General features: G+C 42.4%; 1 protein-coding gene across 29 annotated transcripts; it reads right to left on the bottom strand.

Moving 5' to 3' along the window:
* Window positions 1–8821: 8821 nt before the first annotated feature.
* Window positions 8822–15820, bottom strand: LOC125542816. 29 transcript variants are annotated; one of them, XR_007298089.1, is made up of 6 exons: window positions 15370–15812; window positions 14924–15244; window positions 13451–14189; window positions 10991–12404; window positions 9605–10687; window positions 8822–8907 (listed from the first exon to the last, which is right to left on the bottom strand). XR_007298089.1 is itself a non-coding variant. In XM_048706015.1 (6 exons), exons 2-6 carry the CDS (start codon window positions 15178–15180, stop codon window positions 12337–12339), a joined length of 363 nt encoding a protein of 120 aa, XP_048561972.1. In that variant the 5' UTR covers window positions 15181–15244; window positions 15329–15809; the 3' UTR covers window positions 10760–12336. The 29 variants fall into 29 exon arrangements, 2 of the variants coding, with proteins under 2 accessions (XP_048561972.1, XP_048561971.1); XR_007298091.1 differs by having other exon boundaries at window positions 10582–10687; window positions 15370–15811; XR_007298082.1 differs by lacking the exons at window positions 8822–8907; window positions 9605–10687 and having other exon boundaries at window positions 10760–11803; window positions 13451–13626; window positions 14094–14104; ... (1 more) ...; window positions 15120–15244; window positions 15329–15820.
* Between the last annotated feature and the right edge of the window lie 441 nt (window positions 15821–16261).

Here is a 16261-nt window from a genome sequence, read left to right as displayed (position 1 = left end):
TCTCTTCATCCCAATCCATGCTGGCCCGCTTTCATCTGCGTAATCGTAGTATTCCATCGCCTTAGACAGGACTTGAACTTTCCACATGCTAACCCACGCCTTCTCCTCTTATTTTCTATTTGGGGTCTCCGATCTCCCATCAAGCCAGGCCTTACGACGTAAGTAATGAGCATCCTGTATGCAGATCGTGCGCTAAAGATGTCGTTTTTCGTGGTTCCACAACCAGAAGTCCTCAACTATGGACCTGTATTTTTTGTTGTTGTCCTAATTGCAAATCTATCCTTAACATGCAACCTTTTTTGATGGAGGGGGTAACATTTTTGTTCCAAATGCAACTCCACCCCGAACATGCAACCGAGTCTGCATTTTTTAAGTGCAAATCCAACCTCAATATGCAACTAGGGAGGGGGGTGCGACCCATATTTGTCCCCGGTTGAAATTTCATCCCGAACATGCAATTTGGAAGTTCCAGTTGCAAGCCCATCCTCGATATGCAACTGAGGCCCGGCCCAGTTTTGTCCCAGCTGCAAGCCGATCCTTGATATGCAACCGAGGCTCAGCCCAGTTTTTGTCCCAGTAGCGAGCTCACCATGGACACACAACTCGGGGTCTAAACCTTTTTCTCCCAGTTGCAACTCTACCTCCGGCATGCAATTGCAGCGTGTAACACCTCCAGTGTCATGCTACAATGACCTCACACTAATGGTGCCATGTCATCAGGTTCAACTAAGCTAAATTGCCATTTGATAAAAATCAAAGCTATTTTCAAATCTAAAATTAAAGTCAACTAAATTATTTCTTCAAACATGAAAACAAAAATGTTCACCATGTGGAAAATAATTCATAGATAATTATGGTTGAGAAATCAACATTTTATAAAGTGCTTAAGTGCCCTAAAACATTTCAAGCAGGGCCAAAACAATAGTTTAAATGTTTTTTAAAATTATAAAAATTCTAAACTAATTTAAATAAGTGCCAAACTTTTTGTGGCAGTGGCCTAATTTGATATATAGGTGCAAGTATCATGTTTTTATAAAACTAAATTTCTACTAAAAGTAAAACAAAACAGAAGCTAAGTAAAAGAAAACAGTAAAGAATTAAATAATCCGCGGCGACCAAATGGTCCGCCCGACGTGCCCAATGCACTCACCGCACCGCGGCCCTCCCTAGCGCTCTAGCTCGCCTGCTTGCCCACCGCAGCGCCGCCGACGCGTTTGCCCGAGCTCCCGCCATCTCGGCCAAGCTCCTCGTCATCGCCTCCGACCACCACTGGCCACTCCAAAACCCCCATTCGATGCGCACCGGCGAGAGCTCTCCGACGGGCCTGTTGGGGAACGTAGTAATTTCAAAAAATTTCCTACGCACACGCAAGATCATGATGATGCACAGCAACGAGAGGGGAGAGTGTTGTCTACGTACCCACGCAGACCGACTGCGGAAGCGTTGACGCAACGTAGAGGAAGTAGTCGTACGTCTTCCCGGTCCGACCGATCCAAGCACCGTTACTTCGGCACCTCCGAGTTCTTAGCACACGTACAGCTCGATGACGCTCCCCGGGCTCCGATCCAGCAAAGCTTCGGGGATGAGTTCCGTCAGCACAACGGCGTGGTGACGATGATGATGTTCTACCGACGCAGGGCTTCGCCTAACCACTACAACAGTATGACCGAGGTGGAATATGATGGCAGGGGGCACCGCACACGGCTAAGGAACAATCACGTTGATCAATTGTGTGTTCTAGGGTGCCCCCTTGCCTCCGTATATAAAGGAGCCAAGGGGAGGGGGGCGGCCGGCCAAGGAGGGCGCGCCAAGGGAGTCCTACTCCCTCTGGGAGTAGGATTCCCCCCCCAATCCTAGTTGGAATAGGATTCCTTGAGGGGGGAAAGAGAGAGAGGGGGCCGGCCACCTCTCCTTGTCCTAATAGGACTAGGGGAGAGGGGAGGCGCGCAGCCCACCTTGGGCTGCCCCTTTTTCCTTTCCACTAAAGCCCACTAAGGCCCATATAGCTCCCGGGGGGTTCCGGTAACCTCCCGGTACTCCGGTAAAATACCGATTTCATCCGGAACACTTCCGATATCCAAACATAGGCTTCCAATATATCAATCTTTATGTCTCGACCATTTCGAGACTCCTCGTCATGTCCATGATCACATCCGGGACTCCGAACTAACTTCGGTACATCAAAATGCATAAACTCATAATAACTGTCATCGTAACGTTAAGCGTGCGGACCCTACGGTTCGAGAACAATGTAGACATGACCGAGGCACGTCTCCGGTCAATAACCAATAGTGGGACCTGGATGCCCATATTGGCTCCTACATATTCTATGAAGATCTTTATCGGTCAGACCGCATAACAACATATGTTGTTCCCTTTGTCATCGGTATGTTACTTGCCCGAGATTCGATCGTCGGTATCCAATACCTAGTTCAATCTCGTTACCGGCAAGTCTCTTTACTCGTTCTGTAATACATCATCCCACAACTAACTCATTAGTTGCAATGCTTGCAACGCTTATGTGATGTGCATTACCGAGAGGGCCCAGATATACCTCTCCGACAATCGGAGTGACAAATCCTAATCTCGAAATACGCCAACCCAACATCTACCTTTGGAGACACCTGTAGAGCTCCTTTATAATCACCCAGTTACGTTATGACGTTTGGTAGCACACAAAGTGTTCCTCCGGTAAACGGGAGTTGCATAATCTCATAGTCATAGGAACATGTATAAGTCATGAAGAAAGCAATAGCAACATACTAAACGATCGGGTGCTAAGCTAATGGAATGGGTCATGTCAATCAGATCATTCAACTAATGATGTGACCTCATTAATCAAATAACAACACTTTTGTTCATGGTTAGGAAACATAACCATCTTTGATTAACGAGCTAGTCAAGTAGAGGCATACTAGTGACACTCTATTTGTCTATGTATTCACACATGTATTATGTTTCCGGTTAATACAATTATAGCATGAATAATAAACATTTATCATGAAATAAGGAAATAAATAATAACTTTATTATTGCCTCTAGGGCATATTTCCTTCAGTCTCCCACTTGCACTAGAGTCAATAATCTAGATCACATCACCATGTGATTAACATCGATAGTTCACATCATCATGTGATTAACACCCATAGTTCACATCGCCATGTGACCAACACCGAAAGGGTTTACTAGATTCAGTAATCTAGTTCACATCGCTATGTGACTAACACCCAAAGAGTACTAAGGTGTGATCATGTTTTGCTTGTGAGAGAATCTTAGTCAACGGGTCTGCCACATTCAGATCCACATGTATTTTGCAAATTTCTATGTCAACAATGCTCTGCATGGAGCTACTCTAGCTAATTGCTCCCACTTTCAATATGTATCTAGACCGAGACTTAGAGTCATCTAGATTAGTGTCAAAACTTGCATCAGCGTAATCCTTTACAACGAACCTTTTTGTCACGTCCATAATCGAGAAACATATCCTTATTTCACTAAGGATAATTCTGACCGCTGTCCAGTGATCTACTCCTAGATCACTATTGTACCCCCTTGCCAAATCAGTGCAGGGTATACAATAGATCTGGTATACAGCATGACATACTTTATAGAACCTATGGCCAAGGCATAGGGAATGACTTTCATTCTCTTTCTATCTTCTGTCGTGATCGGGCTTTGAGTCTTACTCAACTTCACACCTTGTAATACAGGCAAGAACTCTTTCTTTGACTGTTCCATTTTGAACTACTTCAAAATCTTGTTAAGGTATGTATTTATTGAAAAAACTTATCAAGCGTCTTGATCTATCTCTATAGATCTTGATGCTCAATATGTAAGCAACTTCACCAAGGTCTTTCTTTGAAAAACTCCTTTCAAACACTCCTTTATGCTTTACAGAATAATTCTACATTATTTCCGATCAACAATATGTCATTCACATATACTTATCAGAAATGATGTAGTGCTCCCACTCACTTTCTTGTAAATACAGGCTTCACTGCAAGTCTGTATAAAACTATATGCTTTGATCAACTCATCAAATCGTATATTCCAACTCCGAGATGCTTGCACCAGTTCACAGATGGATCGCTGGAGCTTGCACATTTTGTTAGCATCTTTCGGATTGACAAAACCTTCTGGTTGCATCATATACAACTCTTCTTTAATAAATCCATTAAGGAATGCAGTTTTGTTTATCCATTTGCCAGATTTCATAAAATGCGGCAATTACTAACATGATTCGGACAGACTCAAGCATAGATATGAGTGAGAAGCTCTCATCGTAGTCAACACCTTGAACTTGTCGAAAACCTTTTGCGACAATTCTAGCTTTGTAGATAGTAACACTACTATCAGCGTCCGTCTTCCTCTTGAAGATCCATTTATTCTCAATTGCTTGCTGATCATCGGGCAAGTCAACCAAAGTCCAAACTTTGTTCTCATACATGGATCATATCTCAGATTTCATGGCCTCAAACCATTTCGCGGAATCTTGGCTCATCATCGCTTCCTCATAGTTCGCAAGTTCGTCATGGTCTAGTAACATGACTTCCAGAACAGGATTACCGTACCACTCTGGTGCGGATCTCACTCTGGATTACCTACGAGATTCGGTAGTAACTTGATCTGAAGTTACATGATCATCATCATTAGCTTCCTCACTAATTGGTGTAGTAGTCACAAGAACAGGTTTTTGTGATGAACTACTTTCCAATAAGGGAGAAGGTACAATTACCTTATCAAGTTTTCTACTTTCCTCCCACTCACTTCTTTCAAGAGAAACTCCTTCTCTGGAAAGGATCCATTCTTAGCAACGAATGTCTTGCCTTCGGATCTGTGATAGAAGGTGTACCCAACAGTTTCCTTTGGGTATCCTATGAAGACGCACTTCTCCGATTTGGGTTTGAGCTTATCAGGTTGAAACTTTTCACATAAGCATTGCAACCTCAAACTTTTAAGAAACGACAGCTTAGGTTTCTTGCCAAACCATAGTTCACACGGTGTCGTCTCAACGGATTTAGATGGTGCCCTATTTAACATGAATGCAGTTGTCTCTAATGCATAACCCCAAAACGATAGTGGTAGATCGGTAAGATACATCATAGATCGCACTATATCTAATAAAATACGGTTATGACGTTCGGACACACCATTACACTATGGTGTTCCAGGTGGCGTGAGTAGTGAAACTATTTCACATTGTTTTAATTGAAGGCCAAACTCGTAACTCAAATATTTTACCTCTGCGATCATATCGTAGAAACTTTTATTTTCTTGTCACGATGATTTTCCACTTCACTCTGAAATTCTTTGAACTGTTCAAATGTTTCAGACTTATGTTTCATCAAGTAGATATCCCCATATCTGCTCAAATCATCTGTGAAGGTCAGAAAATAATGATACCTGCTGCAAGCCTTAATATTCATCGGACCACATACATCAGTATGTATGATTTCCAACAAATCTGTTGCTTGCTTCATTGTTCCGGAGAACGGCGTTTTAGTCATCTTGCCCATAAGGCATGGTTCGCAAGCATCAAGTGATTCATAATCAAGTGATTCCAAAAGCCCATCAGCATGGAGTTTCTTCATGCGCTTTACACCAATATGACTTAAACGGCAGTGCCACAAATAAGTTACACTATCATTATTAACTTTGCATCTTTTGATTTCAATATTATGAATATGTGTATCACTACGATCGAGATCCAATGAACCATTTTTATTGGGTGTGTAACCATATAAGGTTTTATTCATGTAAACAGAACAACAATTTATTCTTTTACTTAAATGAATAACCGTATTACAATAAATATGATCAAATCATATTCATGCTCAACGCAAACACCAAATAACACTTATTTAGGTTCAACACTAATCCCGAAAGTATAGGGAGTATGCGATGATGATCATATCAATCTTGGAACCACTTCCAACACATATCGTCACTTCACCCTTAACTAGTCTCTGTTCACTCTGCAACTCCCGTTTCGAGTTACTAATCTTAGCAACTGAACTAGTACCAAATACTGAGGGGTTGCTATGAACACTAGTAAAGTACACATCAATAACATGTATATTAAATATACTTATGTTCACTTTGTCATCCTTCTTATCCGCCAATCACTTAGGGTAGTTCCGCTTCCAGTGACCAGTCCCTTTGCAGTAGAAGCACTTAGTCTCAGACTTAGGACCAGACTTGGGCTTCTTCACTTGAGCAGCAACTTGCTTGCTGTTCTTCTTGAAGTTCCCCTTCTTTCCTTTGCCCTTTTCTTAAAACTAGTGGTCTTGTTAACCATCAACACTTGATGTTTTTCTTGATTTCTACCTTCATTGATTTCAGCATCACAAAGAGTTTGGGAATTGTTTCCATTATTCCTTGCATATTATAGTTCATCACGAAGTTCTACTAACTTGGTGATGGTGACTAGAGAATTCTGTCAATCACTATCTTATCTGGAAGATTAACTTCCACTTGATTCAAGCGATTGTAGTACCCAGACAATCTGAGCACATGCTCACTAGTTGAGCGATTCTCCTCCATTTTTTAGCTATAGAACTTGTTGGAGACTTCATATCTCTCAACTCGGGTATTTGATTGAAATATTAACTTCAACTCCTGGAACATATCATATGGTCCATGACGTTCAAAACGTCTTTGAAGTCCCGATTCTAAGCCGTTAAGCATGGTGCACTAAACTATCAAGTAGTCATCATATTGAGCTAGCCAAACGTTCATAACGTCTGCATCTGCTCATGCAATAGGTCTGTCACCTAGCGGTGCATCAAGGACATAATTCTTCTGTGCAGCAATGAGGATAAACCTCAGATCACGGATCCAATCCGCATCATTGCTACTAACATCTTTCAACACAATTTTTCTCTAGGAACATATCAAAATAAACATATGAAAGCAACAACGCGAGCTATTGATCTACAACATAGATATGCTAATACTACCAAGACTAAGTTCATGATAAATTAAAGTTCAATTAATCATATTACTTAAGAACTCCCACTTAGATAGACATCCCTCTAATTCTCTAAGTGATCAACTAAACCATAACCGATCCACTTGATCCAAATCAACTAAACCATAACCGATCATCACGTAAGATGGAGTAGTTTCATTGGTGAACATCGTTATGTTGATCATATCTACTATATGATTCACGCTCGACCTTTCGGTCTCCGTGTTCCGAGGCCATATCTGCATATGCTAGGCTCGTCAAGTTTAACCTGAGTATTCTGCGTGTGCAAAAACTGGCTTGCACCCGTTGTAGATGGACGTAGAGCTTATCACACCCGATCATCACGTGGTGTCTGGGCACGACGAACTTTGGCAACATTGCATACTCAGGGAGAACATTTCTTGATAATTTAGTGAGAGATCATCTTATAATGCTACCGTCAATCAAAGCAAGATAAGATGCATAAAAAGATAAACATCACATGCAATCAATATAAGTGATATGATATGGCCATCATCATCTTGTGCTTGTGATCTCCATCTCCGAAGCACTGTCATGATCACCATCGTCACCGGCGCGACACCTTGATCTCCATAGTAGCATCGTTGTCGTCTCGCCAATCTTATGCTTCCACGACTATCGCTACCGCTTAGTGATAAAGTAAAGCATTACATCGCGATTGCATTGCATACAATAAAGCGACAACCATATGGCTCCTGCCAGTTGCCGATAACTCGGTTACAAAACATGATCATCTCATACAATAAAATTCATCATCATGCCTTGACCATATCACATCACAACATGCCCTGCAAAAACAAGTTAGACGTCCTCTACTTTGTTGTTGCAAGTTTTACGTGGCTGCTACGGGCTTAAGCAAGAACCAATCTCACATACACATCAAAAACCACAACGATAGTTTGTCAAGTAGACTCCGTTTTAACCTTCGCAAGGACCGGGCATAGCCATACTCGGTTCAACTAAAGTTGGAGAGACAGTCGCCCGCAAACCACCTATGTGCAAAGCACGTCGGGGGAACCGGTCTCGCGTAAGCGTACGCGTAATGTTGGTCCGGGTCATCTCGTCCAACAATACCGCCGAACCAAAGTATGACATGCTGGTAGGCAGTATGACTTATATCGCCCACAACTCACTTGTGTTTTACTCGTGCATATAACATCAATCCATAAAACCTAGCTCGCTCGGATGCCACTGTTGGGGAACGTAGTAATTTCAAAAAAATTCCTACGCACGCGCAAGATCATGATGATGCACAGCAACGAGAGGGGAGAGTGTTGTCTACGTACCAACGCAGACCGACTGCGGAAGCGTTGACGCAACGTAGAGGAAGTAGTCGTACGTCTTCCCGATCCGACCGATCCAAGCACCGTTACTTCGGCACCTCCGAGTTCTTAGCACACGTACAGCTCGATGACGCTCCCCGGGCTCCGATCCAGCAAAGCTTCGGGGATGAGTTCCGTCAGCACAACGGCGTGGTGACGATGATGATGTTCTATCGATGCAGGGCTTCGCCTAAGCACTACAACAGTATGACCGAGGTGGAATATGGTGGCAGGGGGCACCGCACACGGCTAAGGAACGATCACGTTGATCAATTGTGTGTTCTAGGGTGCCCACTTGCCTCCGTATATAAAGGAGCCAAGGGGGAGGGGGGCGGCCGGCCAAGGAGGGCGCGCCAAGGGAGTCCTACTCCCTCTGGGAGTAGGATCCCCCCCCCCCCAATCCTAGTTGGGAACTAGTACAATGCCCGTGTGTTGCCACGGGCCTTTTAATTTTTGTTCTGATTGTATATATACATGTATTGTTGTATTTAACTCGATGATTTTTTGGTCCCTTCCAACAACATCGCGTCAACATTCTTGTTGAATGGATTCCTTTTGAACATCAACATAATACATCTTTATCTCTTTCATACCCTGCAAAAAATAGACATATAAAAATAAGAAGGGGAGACACATTTTGTATTATCATGTGCAACAGTATATAAAAAAGAATAATTATTTGTATGCATCTCTTTCAATTGGGTAACACTCGATAAGTTTTCAGTCCATCTATCATAAAGCTTTGTCAATGGACATTTTCAAAGCATCATTGGAAACCGTCAGTGTTATCTCTATTCTCCAAAAGTGAGTATATAAACACATACTAAATAAAATAAAACTAAGATAAGCCCATATATAATCTCCAATGTAAGTCTTTTTAGATATTTGAATATTGACTACTGCATACGGATGAATATAGAAGTATTTTAAAGCGTAGATTCACTTATTTTTGCTCCGTATGTAGTCTATATTAAAATCTCTTACAAGACTTATATTTATGAACATAGAGAGTATATATTCATCGGTCAAGTGCTTGCTTCGAGCATGTAACCGTTTTTACTCGAAGTGAGGCATCATGCTTGTAGACTCACCTATAAATCACTTGTGGGTAATTATTCTCCAGAAATGACTTCCTAGGGTATGTGATATTTTTCACTATATAAAAAAGTATGTGACATTTCTCTAACGGCAAGCAATCAATTTTCCCTAACAAAAAGCAACAACCACTCCTTTTCTTCTCATCTTAAAAAAAGTAGGATGACTGTCATTGGCACAACGCTCACACTCATACCTCATTACCCCATCATGCTCTCCTCGCCACATCATCGTCGCTGTCATGTCTCCCCTCCACGGTATCTCACTGCCGCCTCCCCCCTTGCACCACATCATTCAGATCGCAACTTCCTCTCACTACTCTCTCTCCTTCCCTGCATGGCGTCGTCCGCCCCTCCTCTCCTCCACACTGAATCGGACGATTCCCAGTTCTAAGAAATGCACACTGTCATAGCTGAGGGCGACCACCACAATGTGGTTTTGCTGGCATGATATATGAAATGATTTATATATTATGTGATATTTTGTCTCTTTTTTTGAAATAATTATAGTCGAGGTATGTGCCTGTGAGTTACCACGGGACCAAATTTTATTGGGACAAATATGGAAGAAAATCAGATAACCAAAAGAAGACTATGTTTTGGTTATGAAGCATACACAGGGTCATCCACGAGGTGCCCTGCACTACCTCGCTCTCAATGGAAATTGTTGATCGGCTCGAACCAGGCAACCGCTGGTCAGCAGATCGTGGAGCTAGTGTGGGTTAACTCCCTCGCTGTGATAAAAAGGTACGGACTACTCCCGTGCACACTTCCTTATTCACATTCTCCTTTTACACACTCCGCTGCATCAAGCGCCGGCGGCAAATAGTGGCAATGGTGGCAGTGGAGCAAGTGCGGAACTCTTGCCTTATCTAACACACAATGAGATTGTCGTGATCAGATTCGATCGGCCTTGACGCCTAGGATTAGCAGGCTGTCATGGACTTCCTCACTGAGGACCATCTTATGCACACCAACCTAATCAATGTTGCCTGTGTTGATGTTGTTCTGTAATCTACCATATAACCATTTGATATACCGGGTTCAATGTGACAAAGAATACTAACATTAGTCCGAGCTCCAAACTCTTTAAGCAACACAAGACCCAGTTCATCCACAAATTTTGGATAGCTATACAAAATATTTAAGTTCACATTAAAATTATGAGGTGTACCTCATGTGAGTGGATCCTCTAAACAGCTACTTCCATCCCTTTGGAAAATGACCAATCTTGTACAGAAGAAGTGGAGGAGGCTCAAACTATTGAATCTTCTCACTACCTATTGATTTAAGTTGCAGAATAGCAGAACACACATACTCAACATAGATGGCCCCACAAATGAGTGCAAAAATGGTATAAATGTGCACAGATTCATTTGTTAGTTGCTTAATCTGACAAGAAAGTGGAGAAGACAGTAAGCAGAAAAAAACTAAAATCTATGGTAACTAAAAGGAGACCTATCTTTGTGCCCTGCATTATGAGAAAAAACATATAGAAAACAAACATGCATGAACCTCCCGGAGTATCCGATGTTGCAGACAAGAATGCAAATGGAAGTGAGCCCAGCTGAGTTCCTACCCACCTAGTCGAACCTTTGGATGCCTTCATCGGTTGAGTGTAAGCTGCTCACTCACCTGGAGGGGATCAATCGGAATGGCAGCTACCTGGAACGGAGCGTGGAAAGTCAGAAACACCATGGGCCAACACGGTCGATGTCATGGTCGCCGGCGCCTCACTCCCACAGCCATGGTCGCGGTAACGGTCGCCAGCGGCAGCATCGACGTCTCCCCCTCGTTGCAATCCTAATCAGCCTCTCCCAGCACTCGTCTCAGGTAAAACGCTTCGTCAGTGCATTAAATTAAAGCTACCTAAGTCAGAGAACATTGACTCTACAAACCATTTTGTTTGAATATTATAAAATACGAAAATTATTTGAATTATAAAAATCAAGGCAAAAAAACCTATTTGGAGGAAGGCTTGGATTTATTTCATAACTGAGATACTATAAAACTAAACAAAAACATAAAACTACTACTTCTAATTCAAATATTGTAGTAAACAATATTGTGACAGTTGTGTACATTTATTTTTAGAGCACACATTTAAATAGACGAGACATACATTTGCAAGTGTTTCTTACTGCTATCAACAACATTGAACCATCCTTCAATCCTAATAATGATAGTCTCATTCATTGCTGGCTTTGTAACCTTGAAGCAAACTAACGAATTTCAATATTAATTATGCAACTAATAGCAAGCAAGACTTACCAATCAATTGTTGCTCTCCTACTATTTCTCCTAAGAAACGAGTCCTCACTGAAGGTCAAGTATTAAGATATGTACAGCTGAAACCAAGTAGACAGCATGATAGTCCAGCCATTAAACCTTCATTCCTGAGACGAAAAAGGGCAATGAAGATGGTGTCATATGTTGTCTTGCAAACAATCTTGCTTCAACATCAAGATGCCACTATTTCGTACTGTCAACCAAAAAAAGATGACGATGTTTGCACTGCCACTGCCTCACAAATTAGTCAACCTCGTGAACTATAATAAAAACAATGCAATATAAGTGCTCGTGACTCAATTATAAGAACCAAAAGGTAGCCATCATCACTTGGTCTATATTCCTAGCTGCATTCAAGCGGTACAATCAGCAATTCGGCAAACTAATTTGAAACACCTTTGAGGAAATTTCCTTACATGACAATGTACCTAGGGGAAAATCCATCTAATCTTTAATCACTGAGGTGCTCAAAGAGAACATTCAACTTCAGGAAATTAGCATATCTCTCCAATATTTTTTAGGGACAAAAATATGAGCAATGCTTGTGGACTGACAAGGACGGAGACAAGCATCTGATTGCATAGCGGCATAGTAGCGCGGTTGTCATGCAGGGGTAAGTAGGGAGTACGGCACAATGGCATCATCCACGGCTAGGACCGCGACCATGAGGCAGACAAGGATGGGAGTGGCGCCAGGACGAAGTAGAACCTGTAAGCCAATCTTATGGTTAGGTCAGCAATGACATGCCATGATAGATCAAATATTCAAACTGGAACCTAAGAAATCAAAGTCAAACCTGTAACCGAACTTAGTCCAGTATCCTAAGTGTATAAGTTGACGATGGAAAAGGAACACATTTTGTCCAAACAGTACATTGCTCATGTCTTGCCTGATTTTTTCATGGTCGTGACAATAAATGATCAGGATTATTATTGTTCAGTATGGCTTCTTAACACACATACACATGCATATGTCTAACAACGAAGAGCCCAGTGGAAAAATTTCGATCTCAGAAACTACTTAACTCGATTCATTTCACACAATTCAGAAAATATTCTGATCCAAATATTCCAATCCCAATGAACTCATTAGTGAGAAAAAATCAATTATCATTAACACACATAATTTCCAACATCTCATAATAAATTGATACCCCATATGAATGAAGCCTCGACCTGACATTGGTATCCCATATGCATGAAGCCTCGAACAAGATAGTTCGACACTGGGTCCCTAAATTCACGCATATGGTCAAATCACTAAACACAAGAACAACCAAGCCTCGATTGGTATCCCATACCCATGCAGCTTGCAACGATTCAAGGAAAATTTGTCGAGAAGGAGTTGCGTTGCTTGCTTGCTTGCCAATGCCAGCTACTTGCGATTGCGCTCCACGGAACTGAATCGTCAAGCCAAATTGTGGCACGACTTTATCTCCACACGGTAAAACACGCAAAGGATCCTTAAAGGAGTTAACACATGGGTACGGAGTGCTACATAAATTCTTTTTTCCTCTTAGCATTTTCAAGAACAAGCGTATGAAAATACTTTCGTGAGGTCTAATCGAATATCTGAATTGGAGAGTGTAGTCCATACATGTAACTACTAAGCCTAGTTCAGTGTAAGAATTTTGTAGTGTCTAGTCTAGTCCATACATGTAACTAACCTAGTTCAGGGTAAGAATTTTCTGTCAAGAAGAATCAAGTAGCTAGTGAAAACAAGACAAAGCTTGGACGAGTTTGTACAGAAAATACCTTGGTAATTTTCTCCGAGTACAGTGCTCAGTTGTAACTCCTTTAGTAGTATGCAGAATTGCAGACCATACAAATATTTACTGACTGCAGCAGATCTTGAACAAAGCATGCCACAATTCTGCTCGTAAAAACGTATGGCAACTCTCTTTACCCTGCATCCGTTGCCTATAAGGTACCTACAACATAGAAGTGGAGTTGTTTAACAAAAAGGTGCCTATAACAGAGAAGTGGAGTTTAAAAGAACAACATGGAAATAACAGTAGTAGTGAGCCACCACTTCAGGCCATTTTGTAGCATAGTCTTGACCAAGCCTGGCATAATCCTGATTACCATGGCCAAGTGTGGAAAAGAACTGCAGAATCATTACCAAGTGTGTAAATGAACACCAGATGAGCAAGAATCAGACATGAGCAGCCACATCATGAAATAAATTCGGAATAGCTTACCACTGGATCAATGAACATATTTTATTTAAGTTGAACAATTTCTTCTCTCAAGTAACTTGCACTGCAGCAGAACCCTTTCAGCACCAAACATGCTACTACCATTATTTTGTAGTGTAAAACTTCCAAATCCTTCTAAATTTTGTTTGTAATATCCTTGTTAATAAAACTAACACTCGGCCAAAGACAGCAGGCCTAACCTGTAAATGTACTTAACAATGAAGACAAGACAATGATTCATCATCAGTTTAATTACTTGTAGAATGCCAGTTCATCTTGATTCCTGAACTTCTTACCTACAAAAACGTTGATAGATTTTTTCCAGTTAACAATATTCTAATGGTTGGCGACAAGAACACCAATATACATTGAAAGTTAACAATAGGACAGTATACATTGGATTTAATCTGCATAATATACTCGATAATTTAAGAAGGAATCATATTTGGCTCGCTGTTCTCGATGGTTATCACATAGAACTTGATGTCTGCAAAATTGGTGTCTGCGTCCTCAAGGCGATTCCAGAAAACTGAAGAGATTCTTAGTGAATTAGCTTCTGTTCATAGAAAACAAGTTCCCATGTATGTGCAACAAATTTATGCAATACTAATGGCTCCAAACCATATATATGCGCTCTGTATGAAGGTTTTACAGCTTGATAATGGAAAACAATGTCACCTAGATGCAATGTAGCAATTTCCAAAATTGATTATGAGTGTTATATAAAGATGGCGCTAATTAGTTGGGCATGGGAATCAGTTCTAGCAAGATGGCACTTTTCCATTACGACTCAGGTTTCTAACCAAAACAAGACCTCTAGGAAAATCGATGTTTTGAAAAATGAGTCTACATAGCAATGAGAAAAATAATGAACATTTAACAATAAAAGTGCAGGACGCATATTCTGAACCTATGTATAAGCAATAATAATTCGACACTGAAGCACAAATTTAGGAATCCCCATTCATGCCCGCATCATCCAAAAATCAGCCATCTGATGTTTAGGAGCTACAGGTTGAAGAAGACAAACCTGAAGAGTAGGTACTCGACCAGAATTGTGCCGGTGCCAAAGAAGCACTGCAAGCACAACATTGGCATGGTTAGGATTAGTCAATCTTAATCCCAATCATCCAGGCAACATTTGGCATGTTTAGGAATAGTCCGATCTTAATCCCAATCAACCATGCCGGCTAATCTTAAATCCACACGAACCCCAGCACGGGTACCTCCGTCCACACGAACAAATAGCACCCACAAGAAGAAAAGACAGCAGGACGCCCAATTCATCGCAGCCGACCACAGACCGGCGAAACCCGCACGGCACCCTCTGCAGGTGGAAAGGATTCTTCACCTGTGTAAACAATTCTTCAGGTACAGAAGGTTTATCTCATCCTTGAGGGTTGGACCAACATTTGATTTGCTGGAGGGGGGCGGCCTTGCAGGTAGGCGACGGGCGGAGCCCAGGAGGCGCCTCACCTTGATGTGCGTGGCGGGTTCCTGGAGGCGCGGAAGCACTCCTGCCCGGCGGCGGGGTCATCGGCAAAGCGGCGATGGAAGGAGCCCAGGAGTCCCTCGCCTCGGCACGCGTGCCGGGTTCCTGGAGGCGATCGAGCACGGCCGTAGCGGTGCCGTACGCTTCGTCGCCGGCGGCAAGCTTGGAGGGAAGAGAGGGGCAAGGCAGCAGGAATGGAGCGGCGGCGGCGCCGAACGAGGGCAGGAGGCCAGCGCCCGCGGCGGCTCCAATCGGTCCTCGGCGGCGGCGGATCGTTTCGGATATCGGCGGCGGCTCGTATTGGAGTAGAGATGGGATCGAGAGGAGTCGGCAATGAAGGATGGGATCGAGGTCGCTGCTATGGGCAGGAGGGATCGATCGTATGGTTTTGTTTGGCACGGGTTTTCCTCGCAGGAGCGTAGCGAGTTAACCTCGGAGGATGACGAAAATAAAACGGAGATGGGAGGATGACAAAAAAAAAACCAATAAAAATAAATCGTGTAGATTATTCATCAACTGCTCCATTAAGAGTAGAGATAGGATTCCTTGAGAGGGGAAAGAGAGAGGGGGGGTCGGCCACCTCTCCTTGTCCCAATAGGACTAGGGGAGGGGGAGGCGCGCAGCCCACCTTGGGCTGCCCCTTTCTCCTTTCCACTAAAGCCCACTAAGTCCCATATAGCTTCCGGGGATTCCTGTAACATCCCGGTACTCCGGTAAAATCTCGATTTCATCTGAAACACTTCTGATATCCAAACATATGCTTCCAATATATCAATCTTTATGTCTCGACCATTTCGAGACTCCTCGTCATGTCCATGATCACATCCGAGACTCCGAACTAACTTCGGTACATCAAAATGCATAAACTCATAATAA

The sequence above is a fragment of the Triticum urartu genome, chromosome 3 (assembly GCF_003073215.2).
Source record: "Triticum urartu cultivar G1812 chromosome 3, Tu2.1, whole genome shotgun sequence".
Lineage (NCBI taxonomy): Eukaryota > Viridiplantae > Streptophyta > Magnoliopsida > Poales > Poaceae > Triticum > Triticum urartu.
The sequence above is the reverse complement of the archived record's forward strand: the minus strand, read 5'-3'. Positions and strand labels throughout refer to the sequence as shown.